General features: G+C 40.7%; 1 protein-coding gene across 14 annotated transcripts in view; it reads right to left on the reverse strand.

Annotated features, from left to right (window-relative positions):
* Nucleotides 1–18,369, reverse strand: part of syne1b (spectrin repeat containing, nuclear envelope 1b) — a 75,292-nt gene extending 56,923 nt beyond the window's left edge. For 3 of the 14 annotated variants that reach the window (XM_040042636.1, XM_040042633.1, XM_040042625.1), the window contains exons 1-18: nucleotides 10,687–11,199; nucleotides 9,642–9,703; nucleotides 7,096–7,191; nucleotides 5,147–5,230; nucleotides 4,773–4,793; nucleotides 4,152–4,244; nucleotides 3,708–3,886; nucleotides 3,409–3,605; nucleotides 2,709–2,818; nucleotides 2,250–2,300; nucleotides 2,067–2,099; nucleotides 1,689–1,796; nucleotides 1,472–1,609; nucleotides 858–1,022; nucleotides 654–766; nucleotides 385–553; nucleotides 210–306; nucleotides 75–95 (exon numbers count right to left, since the gene is read on the reverse strand). In XM_040042636.1, coding sequence (XP_039898570.1) covers nucleotides 75–95; nucleotides 210–306; nucleotides 385–553; nucleotides 654–766; nucleotides 858–1,022; nucleotides 1,472–1,609; nucleotides 1,689–1,796; nucleotides 2,067–2,099; nucleotides 2,250–2,300; nucleotides 2,709–2,818; nucleotides 3,409–3,605; nucleotides 3,708–3,886; nucleotides 4,152–4,244; nucleotides 4,773–4,793; nucleotides 5,147–5,230; nucleotides 7,096–7,191; nucleotides 9,642–9,703; nucleotides 10,687–10,762 — 1,813 coding nt within the window. In that variant the 5' untranslated portion in view covers nucleotides 10,763–11,199. Of the gene's footprint in view, nucleotides 1–74; nucleotides 96–209; nucleotides 307–384; nucleotides 554–653; nucleotides 767–857; nucleotides 1,023–1,471; nucleotides 1,610–1,688; nucleotides 1,797–2,066; nucleotides 2,100–2,249; nucleotides 2,301–2,708; nucleotides 2,819–3,408; nucleotides 3,606–3,707; nucleotides 3,887–4,151; nucleotides 4,245–4,772; nucleotides 4,794–5,146; nucleotides 5,231–7,095; nucleotides 7,192–9,641; nucleotides 9,704–10,686; nucleotides 11,201–16,869; nucleotides 16,996–18,180 lie in introns of those variants that run through there. The other 11 variants (XM_040042626.1, XM_040042639.1, XM_040042637.1 and 8 more) reach the window with 11 other exon arrangements.
* Between the last annotated feature and the right edge of the window lie 1,297 nt (nucleotides 18,370–19,666).

The raw sequence follows: 19,666 nt of genomic DNA on the forward strand, positions 1-19,666 counted from the left end.
GAGAAGTGCAGCCCCCTATTTGCAGACAGAAATGGCTCAGGATCAGGCAAAGTTTGGACTGTTTTTGGACTTACCTCTGTTACAGGTCTTAGACCCTGTAACGTGAAATCAACAGTAAGTCTGTTTACTAGAAGCCCAAATTAAAACACTTGCATATAGTATGCACAAATAAAAAAGCAGCTTAGAAATAAAAATGCAAAGAGACTTACTTGAACTGTCAGATTTAACATAAACCTCTGCAGCTTGCTTGAGGCCTGTGAAGATTGTCTCATACTGCTCAAAAAATCTGTGGCCTTCAACGAATGTCTGAAACAGAAAGAGAAACGCTCGTTGGTTTGATGTCTTTTAAAAACCCAGACTACAATTCCTATGATTTCAACTTACAAGGTAGCTTTGCAAGAGGAGTTCAACTGAATCCCGTCGGCCGTATTTAATGATCCACGACTTGAGTTTTGATTCAGCCAACATAAGAAATGCCATCAGTCGATACTTCATTTCCCAGAATTCCAGCTTAATCAAGTGAGCGTGTGATGATGTAGACACAAAGTTGAACCTGCAAATTAAACAAATGGTCTGTTATTATTTTGAAAAGTGCAAAAAAAGAAATCATGAAACGGCAAAGAAAAATGCACTTATCCTGACAAAGATCTTACCGTTCTGCCATATCCTGAAGCTGCTCAGGTGGGACAGGTACCCCATTCACCGATCTGTCCCTGTGGATCTGCTGAAAGGTTTGCCTGTGGGACTCCAAGCTTTTCAATACCTCCTGCAAGATTAAACAAGCGCCTGTTTCTTCATACCGTCCAAAACAAAGTTAACCCCACAACACGTAAAGGCTAAAAGGTAAGCTATGCTACCTTATGCTGCTCTAGTTTTCTGTGAAGAACATTGGCTGTCTCCTCATGAGCATGTTGGATGGGAATGTCCTCTCTCAGAGCCATCTCGGCTCTGTGTAGCCAGGCGCCAATCACTCCCAGAGGCCCAGGCAGGGACTTGTCCAGATGGATGTGCCAGTCGAGCAGCTGCAATTGACACTCATTAAACAAAACCACTCTACCAAAGCAAGATCCCACTGTACAGGAGGCTATGCTGGGCATAACATTTCCACATGGTCACAAGCAATCAGGCCACAAAAGAGTGTTATGCAAGTCTAGACAAGCTGTGGAGGTCTCGAGGAGTAGACCGCCCCGTGAACAAAATCGCCTCTGTTCCCATCTCCTCCCCCTCTGAACAAACCGCTTGCACCCCACTGAACTTTCATTGGCAACGAGTAAATAGATGAACCCTGACTGGTGTTTCTCAGAGCCTCCAGTGCATCAATCCAATCTTTTTAGCCAAGAAAAGAACAACAACTAAAAAAGAATGATTATTGCTAATCATCAGGTTTTATTTAATTCATGTGTGGTTAATTATCACAAATTTTCCTGCTGTCTATGTGGCTCATAATGAATTATTCATGCAGTACAATTACCCTGGTAGACACACGGTCCCAGGCCTGCTTGACCAGAGCTTGATCCACAGAGAGCTTGCCATCCTTTTGGACAGGCTGTAAGAGTGGATCTGTCTGCTTTTTCTTCATTTCATACTGGACACGGAAGTTCTTAAATGCCTAAAAAAAAGGAGACACACATTGCTAAATGAGTTTTCCAAAGAAGAATGCTACAGTCCATTTGCCACACCTCACTAACCTGGTACTTGTCAGCAAGGCTTCCCTCTGTTCCTTGGGCCCGGAGCACATCTCTCTCCAGCTGATCTAAAAACACCTTTAGTTCTCTCAGCATCTTCCGCTCCTCTCTCTGTCACAATCAGCAGACATACAGCTTAGATTGGGAACAGACCTAATCTCTTTCATTATAAGCAGGCCAATGGGAATCTCAAGTAAAAATGACATGCCGAACCCACACAGTTAAAGATTAGACTCAAGACTCAACTTGCAAAGAGACCCACACGCAAACACAACCTCTACATTTAAGGACTAAATAGTTTTAAAAGTTAAGGTAGAAGAAAAGGGTGTACAGACAGTATCTTGTTAGAAACTCTGATTTAGTCTTTTAAGTTGAACATACCTCAAGCATTTGCTCTATATCTTGGGGACCAAACTATCCAGGAAAGCGGAGAGATGCAAATATGTGATAAAAGCATTAGAACAGCAAGGGAAAAAGAAATAAAGTGGATAGAAAATGGAACAAGATCGAGGTGGACATTCACTCCAAACAGGAAGCATGCAGCGCCGTGACCTGAACGCTCACCTGGAGCACTGGCACTGACAGTGCAAAAGTTGGAATTGAGCCAAGAAGCAGCTTAATGTGCACAAAAAATAAATTAAAGAACGAAATTAAAGAACGAAATTAAAGAACGAAATTAAATGAGCCCATGTTGATGGAAAACTATATTGGTGATTATATTTATGCTGTGATCATGCAATGATTGCTTTATCTCACTTAAGCTTTATGTGATAAAATGACAAGAATCACATATAAGCAGACACAGCTATTCAAAACTTTTGCTCAGCAGCAGATGAAGCAACTTTCATTAAGTATGGACTGTTCTCTGTATGTCGGCAGTTTTTGGAAAAACTGTAGGCACTAAGTACAAATTTAAATGTAGTAACGTATGTAGTTACACATTCATTCTAATCCCCATTTTACCCCAAACTATCACTGCCTACATACACTTGAAATATAAATGATAAATTTAGGGTTAGCTACCTCATCTTGCTGACCGTCGGTCTCAGAATGATGGGGGTTCGGATAGTGCTTCAGAAACTGCGCCACGTATGTCATGATGGATTTCTCGTCTGGCTTGTCTACGTCCACATCTGCAGATTAACATAAACATTGTCCACTGCACTTGTTGAAAGAATACAAAAAGAATCATATTAAAATTGGATGCAAATATATTGAGACGTTTAATAATCCTGTCAGTATTAAAGGTAAAACATGCTATGATGAGGAGGATATCTGACACAGTCATTACTTTTGGTATTAAGTCAGTATGGCACATAAATACTTTGTGTCCTTAGGATAACTCTCCCAAGGCCTGCCAGCTAATTATACATGTCTTTTTCATTTCCATCCTTGACCTGATGTTTCTAGAAAGCTCCTGTAAAAGCAAAGGCATTTCAATGTGCAGCTGCAATAAAGCATCACGACTCTGCTACAGAAGACAGGACTGCAGAGCTGCTGCAGACTGCTACACAGACTGAAACTCAGAGCTACAGATAGCACAGAATATTAATCCTCTGTAAGATGGTATTTTCCACCACACAACTTAGCAGCACAATTTCCTGTGCTAAAACACTAGCAAACGTACACTCAACAGTTAAGCATGCATGCTCAATACCACTTTGCAAGAATAGCCTGCAACTCTGGAATAATTAATGCGAGCTGTTGAAAAGGTCAAGGACACCTTCTGGATCCAGCAGACGGGGAATGCCCAACTCGTTTTCTGCGAGTGAAAAGGCCTCCTCCAAATTCTCCCTGTTGCTTCTTCGCCGTACCACCTCCATGTCCACCAGGTCAGGTCTGATGGCGTGCACCACTGACTGGAATGCAACGCCATCACGCCAACTGGGACCAAAGTCCTTCACCTCAATTCCAAAATTCCTTAAAAAAGAAAAATGTGAAAATGTTCATTTTGCAGACTTTGCGTACACGAACCTTTCCGATATGACATATATCATGATGATGATTTTTAAAGTGACATACTTGGCTGCTGTACACTGCACCCATTGGAGCAGTGCCTTCTTGGCATTGCCCTTAAATTTGTTGACCACCTTTCTCTTCATTGGAGGGCTTCCTGTTCCAGAGCTGGTAATACTCTCCACGGAAGAGTTGCTGTTGGATAGAGCCTGAAGGGCTGGCAGGTTACTGGTTAGCTCTTCAATCTAGTTGAGAGAAAAGAACAGAAAAGAAGGAGAACATGGCAGCATGTCTTGATATTTCCCTGCATCTATAATTTTTAACATCACCTTTAAGATGCTTGACTTACATACTTTGTCCTTTGTAAAGGTTAGACAGCATAAAGATTAGCAATACATTAAATGTTGACCATAAAAATGATCAGAGGGTGTTACTTGCAGGAGAGCAACTCACCTTGGAGAGAGACAATGTAATAAAACTTTTGGGATTTAAAGAGAGATGAAGTATTACCTGGAAGTAGAGGATAATAGTCCATATCAACCCAAGGACAATTGATGGTCGGCCATCTGCGATGTCAGTTGCATGAATGTTAACAAGTTTGATCTGGAACAAAAGCCAAGCGAAAGGTTATTATGAGAGTTAAGTCATATTCAGGCAGTCTAGAAGTGAGACGTTCAACCCAAAGGAACCCTTTCAGTTACACAGTCCAAAGAAATCGGCAAGCTTTTTTTGTTCAAAGTCATCAAAGCCACGTCTTTGATGCAGTTAAGTATTGTCACTGGCAGAAGGCACAAACAGCCACAATGAAGAGTCAACCAGATGAACAAAAGAAAAGTATTCAACTAAAGGTTAAAGCGAAAGCAGATGCAACACAGCGTTTCAAACCCTGCATTGAAGAACTGCTACAATTTGTCATGTTCGCATCTCTGCTTTTGGAATTTAGGGAGCCAAACATACCAGTAATCAGTGGTGTAGTCAAAATGCTTTAAACACACATCAGTAGAAAAGCTTAATGGCTACATTTATAGAAAACAAATGATTGTATCCAAGCATTGCATAGTCTACATCGTGCATCAAAAGAAAAGGATGCATACAGCATATGATCACACAGGGCGTTTACTGGCGACTGACCGGTGATCCTCGATACACAGACTGAAGCCACACGTGATGGGAGAGAGATCACAACAATAGAAGTCTCAGTCCTGAGGGAACTCCAATGAAAGTGGGACACAGGCTTCAACAGAGCCAAGAGATTTAGAGATGGCTTATGTAATCAAGAAGTCCCGTTTCCTGCTTCTCAAAACGTAGTGCATTTTCTACCGACAGCTACCTCATGCATACTAACCAAATAGCCAATCAAAAGCTTTTTCTCGGGGGTTATTAGCCATACCTTGACTTCTTGAAGACATGTCACATATTTCAAGTATTATATTCAGTTGTGGAAGAAAAATACTTGACAAAATTTACTGTGAAAGGTCAAATTGTCATTATGACTGCATGCTTACCTTCCTGCCTTCGAGGAATTTGAGTGCAGTGCCGATGTTGGAAACCCAGTGGATCCTCTTCAGCTGGCGGCCTTGCTCACGAGGCTTAAGACAGAAAGGACAGAAAGTGAAAATTTAGCTAGCTCATTAAAGTTAAGGATATCTTCATCCAACCATCTGCCATCTAATTTGTAAAATTCAGGTTCAGATAACTTTATTAATCCCACAAAAGCTGTGTTTGTTTGCAGCTACCCCTGACTCACTGTAACACACAGGGAGTGGTCTGTGAGAATTAGCAGGACTTTTCGTATATAAATTAACAGCAGAGTGCCAAAGTTGCTTTGAGAAAAAAAGTACAATCCCAAGCTTTAAAGCATGAGTATCTGTCTATATTAAAATCTTGGCTGATCTAATACGACCAAAGCGGTAAGTGAAATCCTCAAACACTGTTCACCATGAAAAGAGTGAATGACTCATTTGCCAACCAACAGCTTTACAGATGACATGGAAGTCTGTATCAAGACAGGTCTAATCAGAACTTGCAAAACAGAATCTGGGTCAGCGGGTGTGTGTGTGTTTCTGTATTTGTGTGTCAGGAGAGAGTGAAATAGCGGCACTGTAGTACTAACAGCTCCTCACAGCGGGGAGGCTGAGATCAAAATTAAGTCCTTGTACAGTAATCCACGACTAAATGTTTACCTTTTCAATGAAACTTAGTTGTCTAAGTTTACAGTATAGTATATACTACTAGATTTGCTTGTTGCTTTAAACACAGGACAAAATAAATCATTACGTAGGTTTTGCTAGCATCTTCATTTAACAGAATAGAACATTAACATTAAAACCCCACATACTGTATGGTCCTGTAAAAACCTAAGTACACGCTTAGTGCTTCCATATTAATTACGAGGTAAGTAGCAGTCAATTGCTGCTAATAAAATCCACTTTATTAACTGATTATCAGCAAGTGTGACCACCCCAGTAAAAGCACATATTTTGGCAGGTTGCAGGTCTGGAGCATTCAGATGCGTGTTAATACAATGTCAAGGAGGAAAACATTAATAACTACATAAGAGAAGCAATTGTTGCTGAACATTAGTCTGAGAAGGGTTATAAGGCTATTTTGAAGCAATTTGAAGTCCATCATTACACGATGAGAAAGTTTTTTTGCAAGTGGAAAACATGCAGGACTTCCCAGAAGTGGACTTCCCTGCAAATTCAGCCCAAGGTCAAACCATGCAATCCTCGGAGAAATTCCAGAACATCCAAGAGCGACAACTCAGAATCTACAGGCCCAATTCAAGAAAGACTAAACAAATAAGGCTTGTTCAGAATGGTTGTCAGACGAGAACATGGCAGCACAGGTTAGGTTTGAAAAGTTGGATCTGAACAACCTAAAAGACTTTTAGAATAATGTTCTTTACACAAACGAGACCAAAGTGAAGAGTTCTGCCCACAATCACACAAAAACAAACACAGTATTTAATTTTGAAGTACAGTGGCCATGAACTCCTCTGTATTTTAGAGTCAAATGTGAAACCACCTGTCCAACAGCTATAGCTTTACCGAAAATGGGTTCCATCATAGGACAATGATCTCAAGCATATCTGCGAATCTACAACTTGAATGGCTTAAAAATAAAAGCATCAAGGTGTTGCACTGGTCCTGACCTCAAGGTGACTAAAATGCTGTGGTGGTACCTTCAGACAGAATGTCTGCAACCCTCACTGAACTGAAGCAGGATTAAAAGAATGGGCCAAAATGTTCTCACAACAAAGTGAGAGATGATAAAATCATAGAGAAAGCAATCAAAGTTATTGCTTCTAAAGGTGTTACAAGGCACTGCATCATGGAGCGTAATTAGTTTTTCACAGGACTGTAAATTGAAAGTCCTGTGCAATCTTTCTTTTTCACATGAATGTAAATTCATATAATTTATGCCTAGATCCTGAAAAAAAATAAATACTTACAAGTCTTTGGCCAGACAGGACCTCAAGCAGTGCCAAGAGCTTCACCCCATCTTTGATGTCCTCAAACAGGTCATTTACCTCCAGTGGTGGTTTATGCTGAAGGAGAGAAGACGGTTTTAATGTGCAGAAGCAAAAATGTCATGAAAATCTGCAGTAATTAGAAGCTAAACCATTACACTATGAAGTCTGGCATATCGAAGGATACCAGCACATTACAGCAAAGAGGAGAAACCAAAGGCTGTTTGTGAGAAACAAGCTTGTTAGCAACAACTACACAGCCTCCCTGCAGCTGAAAAGATGGTGCCTTTTCCTCAGCAGTGGCTTGGTGCCCAGTCCTGAGGCGATGGTACTCATTTAACCCTAACCGGTTACTGTCTCCTGATATCATATCCACACTTTTACAGAACTGCAGATTCTCCAACATGAATGACAGCGTTATGACGTACTGTTTTACACGTTCAGCACAGAATAAACAACCAGAACACATGTTTATTTATTCAGCACAGTGAAGCTGTAATTAAAAGCAAAGCTCACCATGGGAATTCTTTATTTGGCACTGTATACAGGCCATTTCACAACTCAACATATTCCATGACAGGATGCTGTTGGCTGCCTATTTGGGGCAAAGCAACATGAAGAAGCAAGCTACTGTCTTGTTACTGGTTGCATGTACTGTTTTGTCTTTTTGTCACAAAACAACATTAGATAATCTCTTATTGTGATCAGCTCTGTATCATACTAAATGAAAAATCTCAGTAAATGCCCGGATAGTATAACACTGCGTGGGATCACCATTTGGGTTTTTCCTGTGATTTTTCACCTCTTTATACAACCTAATTAAAATGCACATTGTTCCTTCAACACTGCAGCTTAATATCCACATTGAAGTATGAGACCCAATTTTAGGAATGTAAGTTTAAAGAGTTTTATCTATATGTCGTGATCTATTCTATTTCTGTTAGATAAAAAGAAAAAGCAGCCCTTCAGCATAAAGCAGCCTTTGTAGTTTGGAAAATCGCACGTACCCTGGAAACTTAAAAATTACTGCGCTATCAGCAAACGCTTAGCAGTGGAAAAACAGTGAGAATCACTGGAAAGTTGCTTAGTAACACAATATCAGAGGAAATGGGCACAAAGGCTGAACGGAAGTGTGACAACTCGAGGAAGTTCAAACTTTGATAAACTTTGTTCAACACTCATCTATAAAAAGCTAATTTAATTCAAAGCAATTCTTAAATATTTATACACGAGTGCACCAAATCTTTATGTAGAATTTTTTCATGACAGCAAAAAAAAAATTGAGAAGAAAAGTCGCCACTGTTAATTCTTCTGGTAAATCAGGCGGTTGCTCAGGAGCTGTTTGCAGTGCAAACCTGACTGTGTGAAATGGCTTTCATGATGTGGCTTATGCTACATTAGTCCTATTGGTATGCGCAGTGTGTGAGCTTGAGCGCAGTGCATGAATAATGATGAATAGACCAACAGCGCGTCCCAACTCTGGCCCACCACATTACTCAGATTCTTCTAAAGTTTTAGAAGCCAAGCTTTGAACTATCGTGGGCAGATCAGGCTCAACAAAAGGCCCCCTCTAAACCAAATCCTTTGCCAGATCCCAGACTGAAAACAAGCAGCGTTGCCCCATGCTACACATTTTGCTGTGTCATCTGCAGTTACATAAAGATTCCCAGCTAGTTATTTATATTTTGAGTAATTTCTGGTATGCAGTACATCAACGGACGCAATCTAATTTAGCTTTCCAGTCCCACTGTGATGCAATACAGCATGTGGGCATGTGTTATTGTTGTGCATTAGGCCCTTGTAATTTACATGCATGAACCTTATAAGCAGACGACGGCCTGCAGGGAACAGTCCTCACCCTCTTGCTCTCCATCTGCACACTGCATCACTGTCCCTGCCAATCCTCTCCGCAAACACACACACACGCCGACGCACACACAGAGTACATGAATAGCCGAACACCAACACACATACTTACGCACTCCTAAACAGAAGACACACAAACGCTAAAAAAACTACAAACACATAGCTCGAACGCCAGTTTTTAGTTAATCCTTAAATCCATTCCACTTTGACTATAAATATTCCAAGTGTGATTCTTTAAAACTGAACTGATCTTTGTCTGATCTAACCTGAAGAATCACAGGTTTGTATGTATGTGGAGTTTGTCTCTTCCCCTTCATTAGACCAATTGTAAAACAACAGCCCAGTCTCATTAAACAGGATTTTGTTTTGAGTGCTTAAGCATCTTGGTAAATGATGTCATTATTTACAGCTAACTGGATAAATTCACTTGTCTTGTGCAGTGTTATAAAGGCTGGTGTTGTCACGTGGCAAAAATAATTTCCTTTTACAGATCTGACAGGTCAGCAGCTTGAAAATAGAAGCTACATAAATATGACAAGTTTGACAGGTTGCTTTAAGTGAGTTTGATCAGCCTGTAAATTACATTTCCGATAGTTTATAAGTGATTTAGGTTAGTTAAGTAAAGAAAGCAGTGGACTGCATGGATGGAAACTCACACTTACCTTGGCTAAATGAGAATTGATCCATTTTGTGAAGGTTCTCTTCTGCACTGCCTCTTGCTCATCTGAAAATTAAAGGAACATAGTCCATGTCAACACATGATCGCTAAATCGCATGCTCCGATACATTATGCTCCAACGTTAGGCTCACCAGAAGAACTGGTGATATTTATAGTGAACAAACCACCAGATGAAACGAACACACATAGTAAACTACTAAAAAAAAATCATAAAACACATAAAATAATAATCTTGCTTAAACTTTTGTGACTTGAAACCATTTTCGGACTTCCACGGTCAGAATAATATTTTGTCATAACTTACACTATATAATGTCTGGTAGCATTGGAGCACTCCCGCACCGTGTATGTCCGCATGCATAATTTGTGGACTATTTTGATGTGTGCGGTTGATTACCAGGTCTAGTATAAAGGATCCTCCTGGGAAGTGCACTCCAAAGGAGGTCACACCAGGAGATTAGAGGATGAGTAGAGAGGCAATTTCTCACCCCGCAAACCCTGCACGTCCAGCGTTAACATGTGTGATTGTTTAGGTCACCCTCAGCCTCTCTTGTGGCCTATTAATATATTCATTCCAAATCCCTCATGCATTATTCAGGATGTGTAATAAAAACAACACATTTCTTTGCTTTGGCTGTTGACACGGTGAGAAGTGATTTCTAACACTCTGTCAAAAATACCAGTTGGCTAATGCTGCATGCCACACAGAGTGGCCATTTTCAAATATCCAACCTTGGAGATATAGACAGTGGTCACGTGTTTAAGGAGGCATTGCGAACACTATAGAGGGAGCAAAGATATCAAGTTAACCCACAGGCAAATGCTTCATCACTGATGCACTAGGGATGCCCACTGAAGCATAGCAAGTACATACAGATGTGAACATGCAAGGATGCAACACTGAGCTGTGTTTGGGCAGCAGGCTAACTAGTTCTCAAAGCAGGGATTCACCTACAAAGCATTAGGATATGTTATGCCCCATATTAGCCACATACGACCACACAGACAAGAGATGATGCCCTACTTACCACGAAGATACTGAAAAAATCCAGTCACCAGATTTAAAGAAGTCTTCCTGACAGATACATCCTTATAGTGAGCCATTCTACACCCCACTCTCCGGCTCTCGCCCTGTGCATTTCATGAGTTCCAGTGTGCATATATGTGTGCGCGAGAAAATAAAATCCAGAGTGGAAAAACTGACACAAAAACACCCAGATGTCCTTGCACCCTTTTTCCAGCAGGAAGCAAAACAGATCTGGCTGTCTGGTTTCCCAGTGAAAGCAAAAGAGCTGCTGGAGGCTGTGATGAATACGTCCCCTCCTCCCTGACACCCTCAACCTGACACACACACACACTCACACAAGCACACACACATACACACGCGCACACAAACGGCAAAGCAGAAAACCCTAACAGAAAGGGTGATTTACAATCCCATCCTTCCTTCTTCCTGTGTTTTTCCCATCCAGAGGAGCCATGCCTGTGTGGATGTGCACAGCCCCCGCTCTACTGCCTCGCTGTATCATCGTACCATCTGAGGCTGGAGGGAGCTCAGCTTGAAGCATGGCTCCACCAATCAGCATGCGGGAGGCGGTGATGTCACAGCCCTGGATGCATTATCCCGATTTAAGCTTGGTTGTGTGTGTGTGTGTGTGTGTGTGTGTGTGTGTGTGTGTGTGTGTGTGTGTGTGTGTGTGCGTTTGGCTGTATTTGCCTCTTAGATTTGCCTAATCCTCTATGAGACTGACACATTTAAAAGCATTAAAAAGCCAAGACAAACAAAAACTAAAACTTAAACAAGTTACTTTTTTCACAGCACAAATAAATAAATTACATTTAGGTTTATTTATTAAAGAACAAAATTAGACTTCTTCACAAAGCTCTCTATGCTACAACTAATCTTAATAATTAATGCAGTCTAGTGAGTGATGTCTACCACCTGCTCTCTCAGTGTCAATGCTATTGTGACGTCAAAGCAGACACACCCACGCCGGGATCCCCTTTGTACAAAAAGAAGCATGTTAAAGCTCTCAAGCGTGCCCGTATTGTTCTATTAAGACCTCGAAGAACCCCCTCAGCTCTGACCAGTCTGACTACCACTCAACTCTCCTGTATATAACATACAACAGTTACTAAGTATGGCACATGATACCTTCTCAGCTCCTGCAGAAAAATCCCTTTATTCTTTCAAGACCACCAGCATGCTAAAAGCCTCTCTGATATGTTAAAAATAGGCCTGAGGTTGCCGTTCTATTATTATCGCTCTATAGACTGCTGGTGAAACTGGCCCAGAAAAGCTATTTGGGTGAAAATGTTTTTGTTTTTTATCTAAACATCAAAAGGTTATCGGTACTCTTAAAATGACGCGTAAAGCTGCCCATACTGAGAACAATAAGCTTTTAGAGGTACTAAAACTATTACTCAGCTCAGCTAAATACCAAACTCTCCATATCAGACAGGTCCAACCCAGGAAAAGATCTCAACTGCAAAGGAAGTGATCTGTTTTTGTTCCTATCAGAGGCAACTAGGGCAGGAATCATGTAAAAAAAATATTGGATACTAGTGCCAATATGGGTGTGGTTGAACAACTTAACATATAAAGATGTTTTTTCTGCTTTTTTCTTCAGTCTAAAGCCGTTCAAATTAAAAATGTTGTTTAAATGAAAGGCACTGTTTTCGATAAACTCCTGCTTAGGTATGAGTCAAACAATAACTGTATCATGTTAAGAAGCCAATCATGTGTGACCAATATTATTATGATTATTTGTGGAAAGAAAATGCCATATGGAGTGGAAAAAGACTTGGGCCTGAGACTGGGGTTTGGGAAAGTCATCAGTGAGACTGGCAGCAGCTCGCAGGAAGGGCAGACCCCTAGTACCAACCGGAGAAGGTGAACAAACCGGCATGTGGGGCAGGAAGGTTTGCGAAAACATATAACCAGATGCGGAGCCTGGGAGAAATTCAGATAAATTATCTTCAGTGAGTTAAAACAATAAAAAATCTGGCAATCAGTAGCAAGTTCTTGTTATTCTATGCAAGGAAACAAAAGTACTGATGTTCGATATCCCACCCCAAAAAACAATGAGAACATCAAAATGAACAAAACAATAAACTTAAGACTTATTGAACTTTTCCTGATGTTCCAGCTGTTCGGTGCAATGCTCAGCATGGTATTAAGGAGCTGTCCAGAGTCCTGAACTCTCACCCCAACCGGTCGCAGCAGATGGCCGCCCCTCCCTGAGCCTGGTTCTGCTGGAGGTTTCTTCCTGTTAAAAGGGAGTTTTTTCTTCCCACTGTCGCCAAAGTGCTTGCTCATAGGGGGTCATATGATTGTTGGGTTTTTCTCTGTACCTATGAAGCGCCTTGAGGCGATTTTTGTTGTGATTAGGCGCTATATAAATAAAATTGAATTGAACTGAATTGAATTGTTTAAAAGGCTCATTTCCTGTAAAAAGATGCAGGCAGCTCACACCTTACTATCTGGATTTAAAAGCTCTGCCTAGGACTATTTAAAACAGCATGCAATCATGAGTTGTTGTGTTTGTGTCGTACTTAATTATCAATGACATAATACTAATAGATAAGTGGCAAATAAAGTGCATACACTCAACTGGAAATAGCACACAACACATCAAACCACTAAAACACCTGCAATTCATGTGAGTAATGAGGTACTTAAGGTGATCTTAGGAGAGATGATACCACTGGAAATACTGTAGAGTCGGTGCTCAGCTTCACTGGCTAACGGTGGTCACCTGGGAGCACTGTAAAAGCTCACTTTTGTTCCATTTAGTCGGCAGCAGCCCTAATTGAGCTCCAACAGGCCAACAACAATCAAGTAGGCCAAGAAATGATGTGCAGTTGGACTCAAGCCAGCCAGCCCCATATGAAATGCATGAGTGAGAATGTGTTACTTAGAATGGCTTACTTATCTTCATAGTAATATGGCAACGGTGTAATCTAATTTTCAAAAACAAAGACATATAAGCATAATACAAGCTGTTGCAGAGAAATAACTAGCTTCTACAATGTTAGGAATCTAAAACAGCCTGATGCGGAGAGTAATTAGGCTCCTTGTTCATGAGGTAAAATGAGTTTGATGGCTGTCTGTTTGCACCAGCTGTCAGTGACGCAGCAGAGTAAAAGCATCTCTTACGGCTGATGGCATGCATGCTTCTCTTTCCTTTCTTTTTCATTTACTTGCCGTCACTCTGTTGATGATGTAACGACAATCCACTGTGGTGCACACAACGGGTGCACTCTTACACAGAGGCTATCAAAGTGTGACCACTGGCAACATGTGAGCTGTGAATATGTTTTAGCAAAAAATATGATTTTCAGAGCTCAAAGAACGTGACACACGCTAAACATTTATTGCTCTAATGTTACTCACTGGTTGCGGTCCTTTACATGTGAGCATTTATATCTAACTATATCTTTTAATCTGGATATCTCTACATTTTGGGCTGCTGATCTGACTGAAAAAGAATTTGAAGACAAGACCAGTCTATCAGCCATCCATGTGTTGGTGTTGTTCCTGCATAATCATCATAATGTTGGTCCAGGATCAACATCGCAACTGACCAGTCACCCTGTTGTGATGACATAGCTTTGAAATTTGGAGTAAAAAATAAATATTTTCCTTTTTTTTTAATGTAAAACTCTCTTCTGGAACAAATAACAGGCATTTCAAGTATTTTGTTTATTGATTATTGGAATGTAACAAATATGTTATCAAGTTAACGTTACTGTTAGTCAAAATTAGTTACTCATGTTGGTTTGCTGGCGACAGTTTTAATAGTATTAGCTAACGTATTGGCTAATGCTAACAGAATGCCGAGACAACATGATTGGTCAGTTGCAAAGACGATACTGGACCAACATAATTATGGTGATGCAGATCGTGCTTGTTACAAGTTTTTGTTTCCACTCTTGATATTTGTGTTTGTGGCATACATGTGTTGCCAACAAACACATGTATGCCAAGTTGCAAAATGCTCCTTGGTAAACAAACTTTGCAACATCAATATCCATAACATGATTGAACGGTGTTTGCTCTTCATTTTTTAAATGATCATTTATCCATCCACCCATTTTCATCTTCTTCTGCATGTCTTCAGACTGTGATGAAGCTAGAATACCCTGTGAAATCCCACAGTACATGCAAACTACACAGAAAGGCCGAAACCTACGCACGCAATTCACCGCACGCAATTCACTGCACACAATTTACCAGCTGTGTTTCCGCATATCCTGTTTGACACACGGTCTCAACTAGAGTGAAACCCACAAGAAGTCAGTGAGCGTATTATGAAAGGAACACGCCTGTCACGAATGCTCCATCTGGCAACTAACAGGCATCAATTATACCCCGAGGGCATTTAAGATTGCAAGGTGAACCATCATAAAGATTTTGAATGAAAGCGACAAACAGCGGGAAACCATGATAGAAGCAACACGTTCTTAATCTACCTTTTTACATAATGGCTTTGCTGTCAATAATGCATCTGTTGCTCCATTCAGAGTGAGTGTGCAATAATTGTCTCTGTAGGATACTTTAATTGACAGGAAGCTGCATATGATTTCCAGTGGAAAAGCCAAGAGCACCTTGCCGATTGCCATCTAAAATCACCGGCACGCTAATGTCTTCCAGATGTGACTAATATACACTTCCTGGCATGAAACACAACAGCGGCTGGCACTTTGCAGTGCAGATCGTGCCATCTGTGCACTGATCATGTGAACTTTAACAGGATTTTTATCATTTTCTTTGTAAGACCTAAGAGATTTGGCATATATTTATCACTCGGCAATACTGCAATGTCAAGAAACAATCCAAGCATGCTTCAATTAACTCTGGGTGAGCTGGTAGTCCCTCATCAGTTAGTTAACATATTTTACCATTAAGCAAAGTGAAATAGCTGTGCAATGCACAGGAAATGAGGTTTCTCTGCAGCAGGAACTGGGCAGCACTGGCACAACCACAGACAAACCTTTCATAACAGTATCTATGGCGACACGCCATAAGGTGTGAAATTTCCTAGTATACTGTATATCTGAAATACAACTAAACCTGTGCCAGACTTGACCAGACTTGTGAAATGATGGTTGTGGCCTAATGCCCTTGTAACAAAAGGGGGACGCCAACAAAAAGAGACTCGCGTTATCGACCTATTCTCTTACCAAGGACAGAAAGGGTGTCAGGTTTTAGTCTTGTTCAGTGCATTGTCTGTGCACTTGTGTAGGCACTGTTGTTACGATTCAGTATCTCCTATCAAGACTCGAGGGAGATTAAATGTTTCTTGCAATCATTATCTTGTCTCAAAAAATAAACAACAACCAAAATAACCTACAACTAAAGAGCAAAAATCAGTTCACTGAAAGAACTTTTCTGACTAAATAGCATTCTAGCACTTAAGAAGCACAGCGTTCTCTGCACTGGTGACAAGACTTGATGCTACTTAACATGACATGATGTCAAAATGTGTGCCTCTTTACTAAGAGTTTGACCTACTAATACTCACATGAAATCTAACGTGAAGATGTGAAGACAAACTGATAAAAGAAAATGAATCATGTGCTTTATTTCACCGTATTCACAAAATAAATCAAATTGTGTTCCTCCAAATAACTTCTTAATTACCCAGTCTGGGTCACCAAACAACGCACTATGTCTTCTTGTAGTGTGGTCACAAGATTTGCAGGAATTGACATTATTTTTTCTTGATGCTCTAAATGTGATTATGTGCTACCTGGAAAAAAAGCCTTGGACAAAAGGGACCATGTGCACACTATATCAAATTAGCCAAATGTGTGATTCTGTTATGCTTTCAAAACCTACAAATGCTTGAGAACAAGTCAGCTGCAGTGTAGTGTAACTTTGTACTGAAACACATATGTTATAGTGCAAACTTTGGGCATTTTAAAACTATTTAAATCAACCGGCAACACGGTTTACAGAGTGCCAAGAAATTTATTTTAAGAGTAGGTTTACTAACTGTAAGCACACATGCTCACATACTACTTTGTAAGTGTGCGAGCATGTATAAATGTAAGCCTGCATGTGTGAGCATCCTGGATTGCAAATGTTGGCAAACTTCAGATGGGCGTGCAGCCAGACTTTGAATCAGCACAATATTACAGTGCAGCAGTGCAGGAGCAGAGGATGTTGTGTCCGTAAACCAGCTGAGCAAAAGAGTGCCACTTACCCTGCAGTCTCTGCATCACATTAGCTATGTCCACAGACGATCGACCTGGCTGCCTTGGAGAAGCCATGTTGTCTCCTTGCAGCTGTAATGACAAGGTGGTGTCACTGATGCTGAGAGCAAAAGATCCTTCACAACTGTCCCGTGTGGGACATCCCCTCTGCTCCTCCCTCCTCTCTGCTTCTTTCTAATTTCACTGCAGGAGAAGGCCCAATTGAATCTCAGGTTTCATGAAGGGACAAGCAGGTCTACTATCCAATAGAGGCACTTCTTCCATTCACCGCCTGCGACAGAAAGGTATATCACTTGAGACTGAACAGAATTATTTTGCTGTATTGTTCTACTTAAAACCTAAAAGATGAAACGTCTCCAAAGATTTCTTTCACAAGAGCCTGTTAGTTAGTTACTTTTAAGTTCTTAGTGGTCTTAATAAGATAGATATTTGCAACAGATCAGCCAGTAAATGATTGTGATCAACAGTAACTGGTCTCTAAGTGCTATTTCCTGCTTAATATCATTCAATATCCTTTGAGACAGGCAAATTCATTCAAAATAATACTTGACTGCATTTAGTTTCCTATGTTTTCACAGATAACTAAACATATTATTGCATCACAGCCAGGAAGGCACACGTATAAGGACAACAGAGCCATGGTTTATGGTATTAGTGACACTTGTGCTTTTCTGACTCTCAAGAAAATGCATATATAGGATCCTATAAGACTACAGGTGTTACAAATGGGGGGGGGGGGGGGGGGGTGATGACACTGTCTAATAGTCAAATATTTGCTTACATGATAGGTAAGCTACAGACTATGAAGACATTTGACTGAATTTGACTGCACTTAGAAACTGGCAGGAAGTCATAGATACAGATTTAGATATAACGGCTAAAAACGGTTTCTCCTTGGCTGATGCTTTCATTTATCTAAAGCAAAGGTTTTTTTTTAAACAAAAAAGGAAGTTAAACTGTCGACTGAGGAAATGTAAATTAAGATTAGCTCAAGTAAATTTTGAATTTAGCTGGACACCAAGCTTTGGATCCAAAGCTCCCATGCGTTACTAATCCTACAGGCAAGTTACTTTACTCTTAACTAATGTCTATCAAAGTAGCAGAGCTGTAGAGCTATCTGATGTATGTGCATGTGCGAGTTCGACAAGAGAGGAAGTTACTAACATTACAGAAGCAACACACACAAGACCGAGCACGAAAACGCCCGAGCGCACAAAATACAGGTAATTAAACAGGAGGCTAAATGAATGAAACAAAAACAATCAAGAAATCTGCAGCAGCTTCTTGACATTTCATCTTACCGCATTGAGCACTGAAGAGCACAGTAACTTCACAGGGGAAGTGCCTGTGTGCTGCGCGTGTGTTGCCTCGTTGCCATTGGTAACTCTGAAAATGAAACATGGTGGCGTGAAGCGCTGCAGCCGCCTATAAGTTCGCGACCGCAAGAAGCTGAGCGGCAAACTGCTGGCAACAAGCTGCACCACACGCTGCAGGAGGAGGGTTCGGGAAAGTGTGGTCAAGCTCCTGTCATTCCTATTCTACTCTAATCTATTTGTTTGTTAATTAATAGGAACAATGGGTTTGTTTTTCCCCAGAACACAGATGATTCCCGGGTATATAGCCCTTTAAATATAAATTACTTTTGATGGCAAAGTGATAACATTTTAAAATGTTTAGCAAATAGTGCATGGCATAAATGAAAGAAACACACTGTGGTGGTTTAATACAGTGCATGCACATCAATAAACAAGGCTATTAAAGATCATCTGTAATCTGTAATTAATTACTTTATTAATTATTAATGTGCTTTGCTTTATATGCTACTAGAGCTATTTTCAGGTTGCCAGATTGTTAAAAAAAATCCTCCTCCTGCTTGAACCTTTAGAGGGACCTCAGTAGACTGTTTAATCACTTCTGCTCTGCAAAAGGGCTGCTTATTAACATTTACAAGTGACTTGTAAGGGGCGATCGTGGCTCAAGTTCGCCTTGTAATCGGAAGGTTGCCGGTTCGAGCCCTGGCTTGGACAGTCTCGGTCGTTGTGTCCTTGGGCAAGACACTTCACCCGTTGCCTACTGGTGGTGGTCAGAGGGCCCGGTGGCGCCAGTGTCCGGCAGCCTCTGTCAGTGCGCCCCAGGGTGGCTGTGGCTACAATGTAGCTTGCCATCACCAGTGTGTGGATGACTGGTTGTGTAAAGCGCTTTACAAATACAGGCCATTTACTTAATAGCTTAAAGCATGAGCATGTATTGGTTTACATGTATTACATTTAATTCATGATACAAACAGACACAGAGCTCATTACTTAAACTTAGCAATCAAAGTAAAGAAATTAATTTGTGTTTATGTCTAAATTTTGCGGAACACCACCTTGAAGTTTTCCTAAACGTGGCATGCTTAGAGCAGACACCCACTACAGCCAACAATCATTGTCACTACAAAGAAATAATCGACCAAACACACATTTGTGCTAAATTTAAATTTATCTTTATTCTCTAGAGACTTGCACGAACCACTGCTTGACAAAACTGTTTGTCCCCTAAAGGAAAGCAAGTCTGTACACTATCATACCTTAATATGTTTCAAAACCTATGTGCAAACCAAGTGCTCGAAATAAAACTCATTACAAGTACTCTGGCACCACCTACTGGACTTTTCTGTGACATGACTGTCTTACAAACGAGCATCAGCTCATTTACCTAGAAACAACACGTTTTAACTAAATGAAAGCTTGAAACGAAACCTTAGAAAACAAAACAGAGGAACACAAAAATACAAAGACGTGCTGA

The sequence above is a fragment of the Simochromis diagramma genome, unplaced genomic scaffold (assembly GCF_900408965.1).
Source record: "Simochromis diagramma unplaced genomic scaffold, fSimDia1.1 OVJJ01000304.1, whole genome shotgun sequence".
Lineage (NCBI taxonomy): Eukaryota > Metazoa > Chordata > Actinopteri > Cichliformes > Cichlidae > Simochromis > Simochromis diagramma.